The sequence below is a fragment of the Scyliorhinus torazame genome, chromosome 11 (genome assembly GCF_047496885.1).
Source record: "Scyliorhinus torazame isolate Kashiwa2021f chromosome 11, sScyTor2.1, whole genome shotgun sequence".
Classification (NCBI taxonomy): domain Eukaryota; kingdom Metazoa; phylum Chordata; class Chondrichthyes; order Carcharhiniformes; family Scyliorhinidae; genus Scyliorhinus; species Scyliorhinus torazame.
This window is the reverse complement of record NC_092717.1, coordinates 54,120,316-54,132,733: the sequence shown is the minus strand read 5'-3', so window position 1 is coordinate 54,132,733 and position 12,418 is coordinate 54,120,316. Positions and strand designations below refer to the sequence as shown.

Sequence of the window (12,418 nt, the reverse complement as noted above, 5' to 3'; positions counted from 1 at the left end):
TCAGCCTCATATCTAAAGAAGGATGTGCTGGCCTTGGAAAGGGTCCAGAGGAGGTTCACAAGAATGATCCCTGGAATGAAGAACTTGTCGTATGAGGAACAGATGAGGCCTCTGTGTCTGTACTCGTTGGAGCTTAGAAGGATGAGAGGGGATCTTATTGAAACGTACAAGATACTGCGAGGCCTGGATAGAGTGGGCGTGGAGAGAATGTTTCTACTTTTAGGAAAAACTAGAACCAGAGGACACCATCTCAGATTAAAGGGGTGATCCTGTAAACAGAGAAGAGGAGGAATTTTTTCAGCCGGAGGGTGGTGAATCTGAACTCTTTGCCGCAGAAGGCTGTGGAGGCCAATTCACTGAGTGTCTTTAAGATAGAGATGGATAGGTTCTTGATTAATAAGGGGATCAGGGGTTATGGGGAGAAGGCAGGAGAATGGGGATGAAAAAATATCAGCCATGATTGAATGGCGGAGCAGACTCGATGGGCCAAGTGGCCTAATTCTGCTCCTATGTATTATGGCCTTATGGTCTAAATGACCTTTTGTGCTGTAAATTTTTGATGGTTCAATCAAATGCTGCCTTGATGTCAAGGGCAGTCACTCACATCTCACCTCTGAAGTTCAGTTGTTTTGTCCACGTTTGAACCAAGGTTGTAATGAGGTCAGGAACTGAGTGACCCTTGTGGAACCCAAACTGCGTGTCCGTGAGTAGGTCATTGGTAAGTGAGTGCCGCTTGGTAGCACTGTTGATGACCCCTTTTATCACTTTACTGATGATGGGGAGTAGACTATTGGGCAGTAATTGGCCGGGTTGGATTTAGAACAAAGAACAAAGAAAATTACAGCACAGGAACAGGCCTTTCGGCCCTCCCAACCTGCACCAATCCAGATCCTTTATCTAAACTTGTCGCCTATTTTCCAAGGATCTACTTCCCTCTTTCCCCTCCCGTTCATATATCTGTCTCGATGCATCGTAAATGATGCTATCGTGCCCACCTCTACCACCTCCGCTGGCAAAGCGTTCCAGACACCCACCACCCTCTGCGTAAAAAACTTTCCACGCACATCTCCCTTAAACTTTCCCCCTCTCACCTTGAAATCATGACCCCTTGTAATTGACACCCCCACTCTTGGAAAAAGCTTGTTGCTGTCCACCCTGTCCATACCTCTCAATAATTTTGTAGACCTCAATCAGGTCCCCCTCAACCTCCGTCTTTCCAACGAAAACAATCCTAATCTACTCAACCTTACTTCATAGCTAGCACCCTCCATACCAGGCAACATCCTGGTGAACCTCCTCTGCACCCTCTCTAAAGCACCCACATCCTTCTGGTAATGCGGTGACCAGAACTGCACGCAGTATTCCAAATGTGGCCTAACCAAAGTACTATGCAACTGCAACATGGCAGGTTGATGGAAAAAGTGAAGCCTTGTACTCCATACCCTGTCCTTTGAAGGCAAGCATGCTGTATGCCTTCTTGACCACTCTATCGACCTGCGTTGCCACCTTCCAAGGTACAATGGACCTGATCTCCCAGATCTCTCTGTACATCAATTTTCCCCAGGACTCTTCCATTGACCGTATAGTCCGCTCTTGAATTGGATCTTCCAAAATGCATGACCTCGCATTTACCTGGATTGAACTCCACCTGCCATTTCTCTGCCCAACTCTCCAATCTATCTATATATTTTGCTGTATTCTCTGACAGCCACCTCGCTATCTGCAACTCCACCAATCTTAGTATCATCTGCAAACTTGCTAATCAGACCACCTATACCTTTGTCCAGATCATTTATGTATGTCACAAACAACAGTGGTCCGAGCACGGATCCCTGCGGAACACCACTAGTCATCCTTCTCCATTTTGAGACACTCCCTTCCACCACTACTCTCTGTCTCCTGTTGCCCAGCCAGTTCTTTATCCATCTAGCTAGTACACCCTGAACCCCATGCGACTTCACTTTTTCCATCAACCTGCCATGGGAAAATTTATCAAACGCCTTACTGAAGTCCATGTATATGACATCTACAGCTCTTCCCTCATCAATTAACTTTGTCACTTCCTCAAAGAATTCTATTAGGTTTGTAAGACACGACCTTCCCTGCACAAAACCATACTGCCCATCGCTGATACGTCCATTTTCTTCCAAATGTGAATAGATCCTATCCCTCAGTATCTTCTCCAACAGTTTGCCTACCACTGACGTCAAGCGCACAGGTCTATAATTCCCTGGATTATCCCTGATACCCTTTTTAAACAAGGGGACAGCATTAGCAATTCTCCAGTCCTCCGGAACCTCACCCGTGCTCAAGGATGCTGCAAAGATATCTGTTAAAGCCCCAGCTATTTCGTCCCTCGCTTCCCTCAGTAACCTGGGATAGATCCCATCCAGACCTGGGGACTTGTCCACCTTAATGCCTTTTAGAATACCCAAAACTTCCCACTTCCTTATGCCGACTTGAACTAGAGTATTTAAACATCCATCCCGAACCTCAACATCCGTCATGTCCCTCTCCTTGGTGAATACCGATGCAAAGTACTCATTAAGAATCTCACCCATTTCCACTGACTCCATGCATAAATTCCCTATTTTATCTTTGAGTGGGCCAATCCTTTCCCTAGTTACCCTCTTGCTCCTTCTATATGAATAAAAGGCTTTGGGGTTTTCCTTCACCCTGTTAGCCCAAGATATTTCATGACCCTTTTTAGCCCTCTTTATTGCGCGTTTGAGATTTGCCCTACTTTCCCGATATTCCTCCAAAGCTTCATCAGTTTTAAGTTGCCTAGATCTTATGTATGCTTCCTTTTTCATCTTAGCTAGTCTCACAATTCCATCCTTCATCCATGGTTCCCTAATCTTGCCATTTCTATCCCTCATTTTCACAGGGACATGTCTGTCCTGCACTCTAATCAACCTTTTCTTAAAAGACTCCCTCATTTCAAATGTGGATTTACCCTTAAACAGCTGCTCCCAATCCACATTCCCTAGCTCCTGCTGTAATTTGTTATACTTGGCCTTTCCCCAATTTAGCACTCTTCCTTTAGGACCACTCTTGTCTTTGTCCATGAGTATTCTAAAACTTACGGATATTATACCCAATGGATACATTATTTCCGCTGCCACTTCCTTTTAATCCCTCGGATGTAGGCTATCAGGCCCTGGGAATTGTCTGACTTCAATCCTTTATTTAGTAGTTTTACTCTCTATTACTGCTGCATTACCTATTACTATTGGGATTGTACCAGTGTCGGCCACCATGAAAATTGAGGCAAAATATCGATTTAGCTTCTCCACCATTTATAATCTTTATTATTATTGTCGCAAGTAGGTTTATATTAACACTGCAATGAAGTTACTGTGAAAATGGACAGATGCATCTGTCCATTTCTCTGTTCCCCACTATTAACTCCCCGTCCCCAATCTCCAAGGGGCCAACATTCACTTTAGCTACTCTCTTCACTTTTATATACTTATTTTTAAAAAAGGATAGCAAAAGCTTCTATATTTTGCATCAATTTTCTTTCTTAATTGACCTTTGCTCTTTTTCAATAACCCTTTGTTGATCTATGAATGTTTTCCAATCTTCCATCCTGCCACTGGCTTTTGCAATATGGTATGCCTTAGTTTTTGTCTTTGTTATCTTTAACTTCCTTGCTTGGGATGTTTTTCTCCCTTCTTTCATTCTTTCTCCCTCTCCGGAATATATTTTAGTTGGGAGGAATTGACTATCTCCTCAGACAACTGCCATTGCTCATCAACTGTCCTACCTTTTAGTCTTCCTGCCTGACCACTAGGACCAAATCTGTCCCCATGCCTATGTAATTACCTTTTTAAACTCCAGAACACTCGTGTGGGACTCGTTTCTTGCCCTCAAACTGAATTTGAGATTCTACTATGATCACTCTTCCCTAGAGGATCCTTAACTGTGAGGGCATTGATTAATCACTTATACAATGCCAAATCCAGAATAACCTGCTCCCTGATTGGTTCCAGACCAGACTGCTCCAAGGAACAATCTCTAATATATTCAATGAACTCTCCCTCGAGGCTACCTGTTTGATAAATCCAGTCTATATGCATATTAAAATCATCCATGGTCATTGCCGTATCTTTCTTACACGCCCCCAGTATTTCCTGGTTTATACTGTGCCCCACTGCGGAAGTACTGTTTGGGGGACCTATAGATTATTCCCATGAGGAACTTACTTTCCTTACTATTATATTTCTCCCCAGACTGATTCCACGTCTTGGATTTCCAGTGCTAAAAATCATTTCTCACTACAGCGCTGATCCTTTCCTTTACTAGCAAAGCCGCACCACCTCCTTGTCCTCTCTGTCTATCCTTCTGATAGTAACTGAGTACCTTGGGATATTCAGACCTGGTCTCCATGTAACCATGTCTCCGTAATTGCCCCAAATCATACCTCTTTGTCTCTATTTGCACTGTTAAGTCGTTGATTTTATTCCGATTGCATCGTGCATTCAGATACAAAGCCTTTAAGTGTGTTCTTTTATCAAATTCCCTGCTCATAATCTCTTGATGCAGTATGACGTCACCGGTTCCCTCCCTTTTATTTTCTGATATTAGACTCCTCGCTAATCTGTGTCATGATATTCAAACACACACATCATGATAGACACACCAACAGACAAATCAGAACACACAACACCACAACCAATGACAGAAAGATATAAAAGCACAGACACAACCCCTGGTAGTCAGGAAGAGCTGCAGGGGAGAACCAGGACAGAGCTATTGCCAAAGACACTCAGGGAGACAGCACGTGCAGAGTATCCAGAACGAACTGTATTATAAGAGTTATAATAAAATAGAGTTGTACCACATACAACTGTGTTGGCTCATCTGTGCACCAGAGCACCCAACACCACATGGTACAGGAGTGGATCGATACCTGCCGGCATACCTCAGTGTACAGAGACAATCAGCAGTGCCCAGGCATGATGTACGAGCTCCCGGTTCCGCAGGCGCTCCAGTGCGACGGCGACCTCCACGAAAACTGGCGGCGATTCCGGCAAATGTTCGAGTTGTTCCTGGCGGCAGCTCAACTCCAAGACCTGGATGATAAGGAAAAAATTGAATTTCTCCTCATCGTCGCCGGTGCAAGGGCAAGAGCAATGTTCAGAAGGTTCAGGTTCTTCAGGAGGCAGCAAAGGCACGATTACCAGGCAGTCATGGGCAAATTCGCCAAGTACTGTGAAGAATACGCAATCCAATGGGGACTTAAAGGTAAGAAAAGCTGCAGTACTCACCTCGTGGCTGGGATCCCGGAGCCCGAAATCCCGGGCCTGAGAAAAGGCTGGGTCGAGGTCGGCGGCCATCTTGCTAAAGGTATAACGCTAGCACAGTTGCGCGAGAAGTGCGCAGAACCGGAAGTATCGTTTGCGCATGCGCAATATGGTGCGCAAGCGCAGTTAAGAAAACGGCCATCGGTAAAGGAACAGCGATCTGAGCATGTGCAGTCGCTTCCTACGTGCTACATACTGAGCGTCAGGATGTCAGAGGCCCAAGACTGGATCAATTTAAAAAGGAAATGTCCCAAATCCAATTTAAAAGGGAAACGTCCCAAATCAAAAAAACAAAAATCTGTTAAAGCTGTAAAACAACCTTCCTTCACCTGGAATGACAGCACAGTGCCGCAAATTGACCCAGGAGATGAATTTAACCTCCGAAGAACCCTCCGACAAGCAGTTACCTACGCACAAGCCGATGATTCCGACTTTGAATACTTCGATGACGATTTTTACAGTGTTTCCGGACCTCGCGAGCCCAATGATAGCTCCGTGGTCCTATATGACTATGACTCGGACGAACCTTTCGTGTTGCACATTGGCGGCCCCCATATTGAATCCGACGCAGATGCGGATTCATTTTTCGGATTTGAGGATCTTCAACCCAGCAGATATGACGTTCCAACTTATCAGTACCGGATGATGCTGCAGCCTGACATTACCAGACAGGGAGCGGTGCAAGCACACGGAGAGTGCCCTGCTGCCACACAGAGCGTGGTCCACGTCCCGCTCAACGTTCCCGACTCTATGAAAGAAGACATGCAAGACTCCAGAGTGCAGTCCTCGCAAGAACCAGAAGTGACTCCAGTGTCACAAGCTTCCACAGCAAGCTCGTGGACAGCCTCCACGATAGAAGCAACGCAAGACTCCAGAGCGCAGTCCTTGCACGAACAAGAAGTGACTCCAGTGTCACAAGTCTCCACAGAGAGCTCGTGGACAGCCTCCACGATAGAAGCAACGCAAGACTCCAGAGCGCAGTCCTTGCACGAACAAGAAGTGACTCCAGTGTCACAAGCCTCCACAGAGAGCTCGTGGACGGACTCCACGATGGAAGGAACGCAAGACTCCAGAGCGCAGTCCTTGCAGGAACAAGACCATGAGGGTCTAGCAACCTCTCCTGACCAACCAGCGGCAGACGATGCAAGTCTGCCATGCTCCCGTGAACAGCAAGAAGGCTATAACAGCCTACCATGCTCCACTACACAGCAGCATGACCATGACGGTCTCTCATGCTACAATAAAGGGCACAGCGCTGAAGACTGTTCAAGCCCAACTGAAGACACGCCAAAGGAATCGCCTCGTCCAAGCCCGAAGAAAAAAGGTTTATGCGCTGACCTTCAGGATCATTGTAGCCGAACAGAGATTAATAATGCAGCACGGCCACAGAAGGATGCTGAGGATTTGCTAACGAAATTAATTGTATGTTTAACTTGCAAGGAGCAGACTGAGAATTGCCAGTGTTTTAGTACGGATCGAAAAAATGGACAAGACATTGATCCTCAGGTAATGGAAATAACACAACCTGAATCATATCTACAGCAGGGACAAATGTCTCCCTTCAACACAATACCGCAAAATCCCAACTTCGGAGACCAGCAGTTAGTCAGTAATGACTCTTCAAACCTGGAGGGGAACATTAATTGCATTGAACCTGTACACACTCCACTGATTATTGAGCAGAACATTGGAGCAAGAATCCTGAGGACACCGACATCGAGTAGCCAGATAACGAATTTAACACCCACAGCAGTTTCAAGTGAACCAAGTGTGCTTTCCACTAATGATGAAGATGCAGATAAGGTCGACCCGATTATCCATTGTACCACACTAACCCCAGTGCTTAAGCAGTTATGTATGGGGAGTATAATGTGGGCAATTGAGAACAGTAAAAGAGAGACTGTGACCATGCCAGTCCCAGCAAAATCAGACCCAGAGACCATGAAGGCATGTACATCAAACAAAGTTACATATGAGGTACCTGAGAAGAAAAGTGAAACGGAATGTTCTTTGGAAAATGGTACAATGTCGATAGAAACAGTGGATACTATATTCGAGACCATACATATGGGAGAATTTGGGGGTAATAAACAAGGTTCTGCAATGTCTGGGGGAAGATTTAAAGTTCCAAAGAAGAAAAGCCCAAATGAAGGACAATGGCAAGACAATGACAGTCCACCGACATGGTGTGCACCACCAGATGAAAACTCTGACAATTTACCCAACCCTAGTGAACAGCAAGCTGCAAATGACGATCTATCCACGGGATGTGAGACGAGTGACGACAGCATCCCACTTCCCATGCAAAAGGTGCAAGGTGACAGACCTCGCCTAGTGCGTACCGAGGCACTCAACGATCACGGTGGGACCACTGACGACTGCGGTGGCGGCGCACCGCTTCCACCCTCGATGGCTCGAGCCTCTCCACTGGTTGGTGCATTCCTGCATGTTCCGACTCCAGAAGTGCAGCTTCAGGGAATCTCGGCTGCCTCCAGTGAACCTGTTGGGACTCCGGACGGGGGGCATCGACGGAAGGCAGACCGGACTCCAGATGGGGAGCAGCCAAGCGCCGACTCTGATCTGCGCATGCCAGACCTTGTTCCGGACGGGCGGTGTCGCGGCCTCGGTGATGGCACGCTCAGGGTGACGGCAGATGCCACGGCGACAGGGAATGGATCGCGTGGCAGTCCCACTGGGTCGGCAGTGGCAACCAGCACCGGCGGTCCAAGATGGACACACCAACTCGCGCCATCAGCAGACGTTGATGCGAGCAACAATTCTCTATCCAAGGCGACATGCTTCGACGTTTCTCTGCGGAGTCGCCCTTCCGGCACAGCAGGTGGCCGGAACCAGCGTACACGGTCTTGGCCAACTTCCACATCTGGCACAGTCATCGCCTTGCATGATATTAGTGATGGTGCTACTTCGATGGCAACGACCCATCGGCTACAAGATGCCGTCCACCACAAACATAAAAAGAAAACAGACTCCACCTTGTTCCTGGCATGCAGGGCGGATGGATTGGTGCGTAGGCGCAATCAGCGGGCTCTGTGCCGCCTTCCACGCTCGCAACTGCACCGTACGCACACGCCGGATCCTCCACTGGTTCCCAAGGATGACTTTGTGGAGATGCCACGGATCATGCCCCTTCCATCGCCACCAGAACCAAACCACAGCCAGGGCACCACTAACAAAGATGTTGAATGTTATATTTGCAAGAATGAAAAAAACCAAGCACTGCATGAAGTACAACAAATGGTAAAGTAGAGACTTCGGCAACAGCATCACCTCCAACAGTCCAAGGTGAACCAGTGTGACCCCAAATCTCCACAGCTGAACCGGCTTGAGGACCAGCCCATTCTTGAGGCGGTCACCCATTAGACTGGACTTATAACGCTGTTAATACGTTCAAAAAGTCAAACACTTCTGTATTATAACCTGTTGTTGTTTATTGTTCCAGATATCGTCTGACCGGACCAATGTTCAAGTTTTTTTTTCTCTCGCATCCAAGTTTTGTTATGGTACAACCTTGTTAGTGTGACGCACCCGACATCGCCCCATGTAAATAGTTACGTCATAAACACACGCTGTACACAACACAAACGCACACTCTTAGATGCACTCACGACACAATTATATTTATAACCACGTAGGCACTTGTCTTTGTAAAAAAGGGGGATGTCATGATATTCAAACACACACATCATGATAGACACACCAACAGACAAATCAGAACACACAACACCACAACCAATGACAGAAAGATATAAAAGCACAGACACAACCCCTGGTAGTCAGGAAGAGCTGCAGGGGAGAACCAGGACAGAGCTATTGCCAAAGACACTCAGGGAGACAGCACGTGCAGAGTATCCAGAACGAACTGTATTATAAGAGTTATAATAAAATAGAGTTGTACCACATACAACTGTGTTGGCTCATCTGTGCACCAGAGCACCCAACACCACAATCTGCACTTCTTTAACTTTGATTTTCTAATTTTCCATCCTCTTTACCATTAATCTGAAAGCAATTTAGAATAGGTAATTCAAATTAGCAGTTCCTTACCAAGCAATGAATTTACGTTTTTCCTGTGATCTTTGCATTTTCCACTCTGTTTATGGTGGGCTCTTCTCCCTTCCCCCTGCTTGGTCGGGTCCACCTCTCTCCACCCTGTTTCTTGCTCCGAAGCTGCTCCCCATCCACCAGCTGTTTTAATTCACTGCCTCTTCCCATGCTGTTTCTCACACTGAAGCTGCCCGCTCTTCCCCCGCTGTTTTAACTGGCTGGTTCCTTCTCTGTGTACTGTTTCTCACTTTGGAGCTGCACTCCCTCCTCCTGCTGTTTTAACTGGCCTGTCCGCCTCTCTCTGCGCTGTTTCTCGCTCCGAAGCTGCTCTCCCTTCCTCCACTGCTCCCCTTCCGTTGTGTCCGCCACTCTCCGCACTGTTTATCAGTCTGAAGCTGCTTTCCCTTCCCCAGCTGTTTTAACTCGCTGGGTCCACCTCTGCTGTTTATCAACCTGAAGCTGTTCTCCCTTCCTCCACAGCTTCCGCTGTGTCCACCTCTCTCTGCACTGTTTCTCACTCTGATGCTACTCTCCATCCCCCGTTGTTTTAGCTTGCCACGTCATATGTGTTGTTTCTTGCTTTGGAGCTGCTGTCCCTTCCCCCGCTGTTTTAACTTGCGGGGTCCGCCTCTCCCTGCAGTATGTCTCGCTCTGGAGCCGCTCTCCCTTCCCCTGCTGTTTTAACTCGCTGGGTCTTCTCTCTGCACTGTTTCTTACACTGAAGCTGCTCTCCCTTCCCCTGCTATTTTAGCTTGCCAGGTCCATCTCCTCTGTGCTGTTTCTCACTCTGAAGCTGCTCTCCTTTCCCCCGCTGTGTAAACTTGCTGGGCCCACCTCTTTCTGCGCTGTTTCTCACTGTCACCAGTGTTTTCTGACTCTTGCTGTTCCTAACCTCCTCCCATACTGATTCTACCTTGTCCCCACCCAGGCCTACTTCCCTGTGCGGCTGGCCCCTGAACACCGACGCCATGTTAAGCCGGCGTGCTAAAGAAGTCCCATGCGCGGATTGGCGCAGTGCCCATTTCGCGCCGGGAAAGGAGGCTGGAGTGGCGTGAATCGCTCCAGCACCGTGCTGGCCCCCTGTGGGGGACAGAATAGATCGTACCCGGGCCCAGTTTGCGCCGTCGTGAAACGTGACGGCGTTCACGACGGCGCTAACACTTGGGCTCCGTTTGGGAGAATCGCCCCCCCCCCCCCCCCCCCCCCCCCCCCCCTTGTGTCACGACTTCATCTGTTTTATTGCGAATGCTTTGCAGATCAGGTGAAGGGCCTTTAATATTATTGTTCATTGCATGGGCCTTATTGACTGATGTCCATTCCTGTTCACTCCACTTGCCCTTCTACCCACATCACTATGCTGTTGTGTCATTTTGATTTTTCTCTTTAGATTTCTAAAATTCCCTTCACCTGAACACCACGCCCTCCCACAGCCCCATCAATTTTAAATCAAACAAGGCCCAAGCCATACAATTTGCCAGGCAACTGATCCCAGTCTGGTTGAAGTGGAGCCCACCCCAAAGGAACATTTCCCTTATTCCTGAGTAGTGTTGCTATGCACCATCAAAGCTGCTTCTCACATCACTCTTTGAGCAAACAACCGGAGTTCTAACCATCGTGACCCATGGTTTCCAGCTTCTAGACAAGGAATGCTCGATGCCAAAAGCCTTTTGAAAATTAATGAAAGAAATGTCAATGGCTTTCCCCGAGCCTGAATGATGAGTGAACTCTTCTTTTAAAAAAAACAGTTTGGTATGGTCAGCCAATTGTTTTGATGCAAGATAATGTACTTTCTGTGAGACAGATATCTCAGTAAAGATAAAATGGTCTCGTTAGTTATATCTCTTTGTCTTTCAGATTTTTTCCAATAGAGAACTTGAAGAAACGCTGAACAAAATAAGAGAAATACTGTCTGATGATAAGCATGACTGGGACCAGCGAGCCAACGCTGTAAGTTGTGTCAATTTGTGTGTAGGATTACTTTTGTGCTGACATGCAGACATATTTTTCCCCTGCACAAATTGTTGAAAGGTCAAGATGAAATTCTTGGTTGTGTTAAACTTGGAGTCTGGATATCATAACCTACTACATCAGTGTAATTTTATTTTGTAATACTATTCATCTTGATGGTCTTTAGATCACTTACAATTCACCATTAATCAAGCATGTTTTGCTTGTGAATTTAAATTCACCAAAATGTAATTTTATCTATTTTTTAAAAAAGGATTGATGTCAGAACTGAGTGGGGCAATGGCATTTTTTCTTTTCACCTCTCCAGGCTCTCTTAAATCTAAACAAAAATGATAGGATTCAACTGTCTGTTCACTACCTCCTTTTGTTAATGTTTAGAATTTGATTGGAAACTCTTGAAAAGTTGACTCGGTGAATTCACAGATTCCTACATCACCCAGTTTTCCACTACTAATTTTGTTGCCGCTTTGCTGGGAGTATTGTTCAAGTATTATTGTGCCAATTACCAACTTGTATTGCCTACGGTGCATCTGCAAGCGATGGACAGGCTGTTTAGTTGTTACGGCTATCATAGTTGCATGTGGTGATAGCCTCACGCCCGTTTAGCACAGTGGGCTAAATAGCTGGCTTGTAATGCAGAATAACACCAGCAGCACGGGTTCAATTCCCGTACCGGCCTCTCTGAACAGGCGCCGGAATGTGGTGACTAGGGGCTTTTCACAGTAACTTCATTGAAACTTACTTGTGACAATAAGCTTTACTTGTGACAATAAGCGATTATTTCACAGGGGCTGGTTTAGCACAAGGCTAAATCGCTGGCTTTGAAAGCCGACCAAGGCAGGCCAGCAGCGCGGTTCAATTCCCGTACCAGCCTCCCCGAACAGGCGCCGGAATGTGGCGACTAGGGGCTTTTCACAGTAACTTCATTTGAAGTCTACTTGTGACAAGTGATTTTCATTTCATTCACTTGATGTACACGCATGAGTATTTTTAAAAAATTGTTAATGGGATGTGGGCATCACAGGCTGTGCCAGCATTTATTTCCCATCCCTGATTCCCCTGGAGGGGCAGTTAAG

General features: G+C 46.7%; 1 protein-coding gene across 32 annotated transcripts in view; it reads left to right on the top strand.

Annotated features, from left to right (window-relative positions):
• clasp2 (cytoplasmic linker associated protein 2) overlaps positions 1-12,418 on the top strand; it is a 666,501-nt gene that overhangs the window by 271,977 nt on the left and 382,106 nt on the right. For all 32 annotated transcript variants that reach the window (XM_072467277.1, XM_072467285.1, XM_072467284.1 and 29 more), the window contains one exon: positions 11,229-11,321. In XM_072467277.1, coding sequence (XP_072323378.1) covers positions 11,229-11,321 — 93 coding nt within the window. The remainder of the gene's footprint in view (positions 1-11,228; positions 11,322-12,418) is intronic.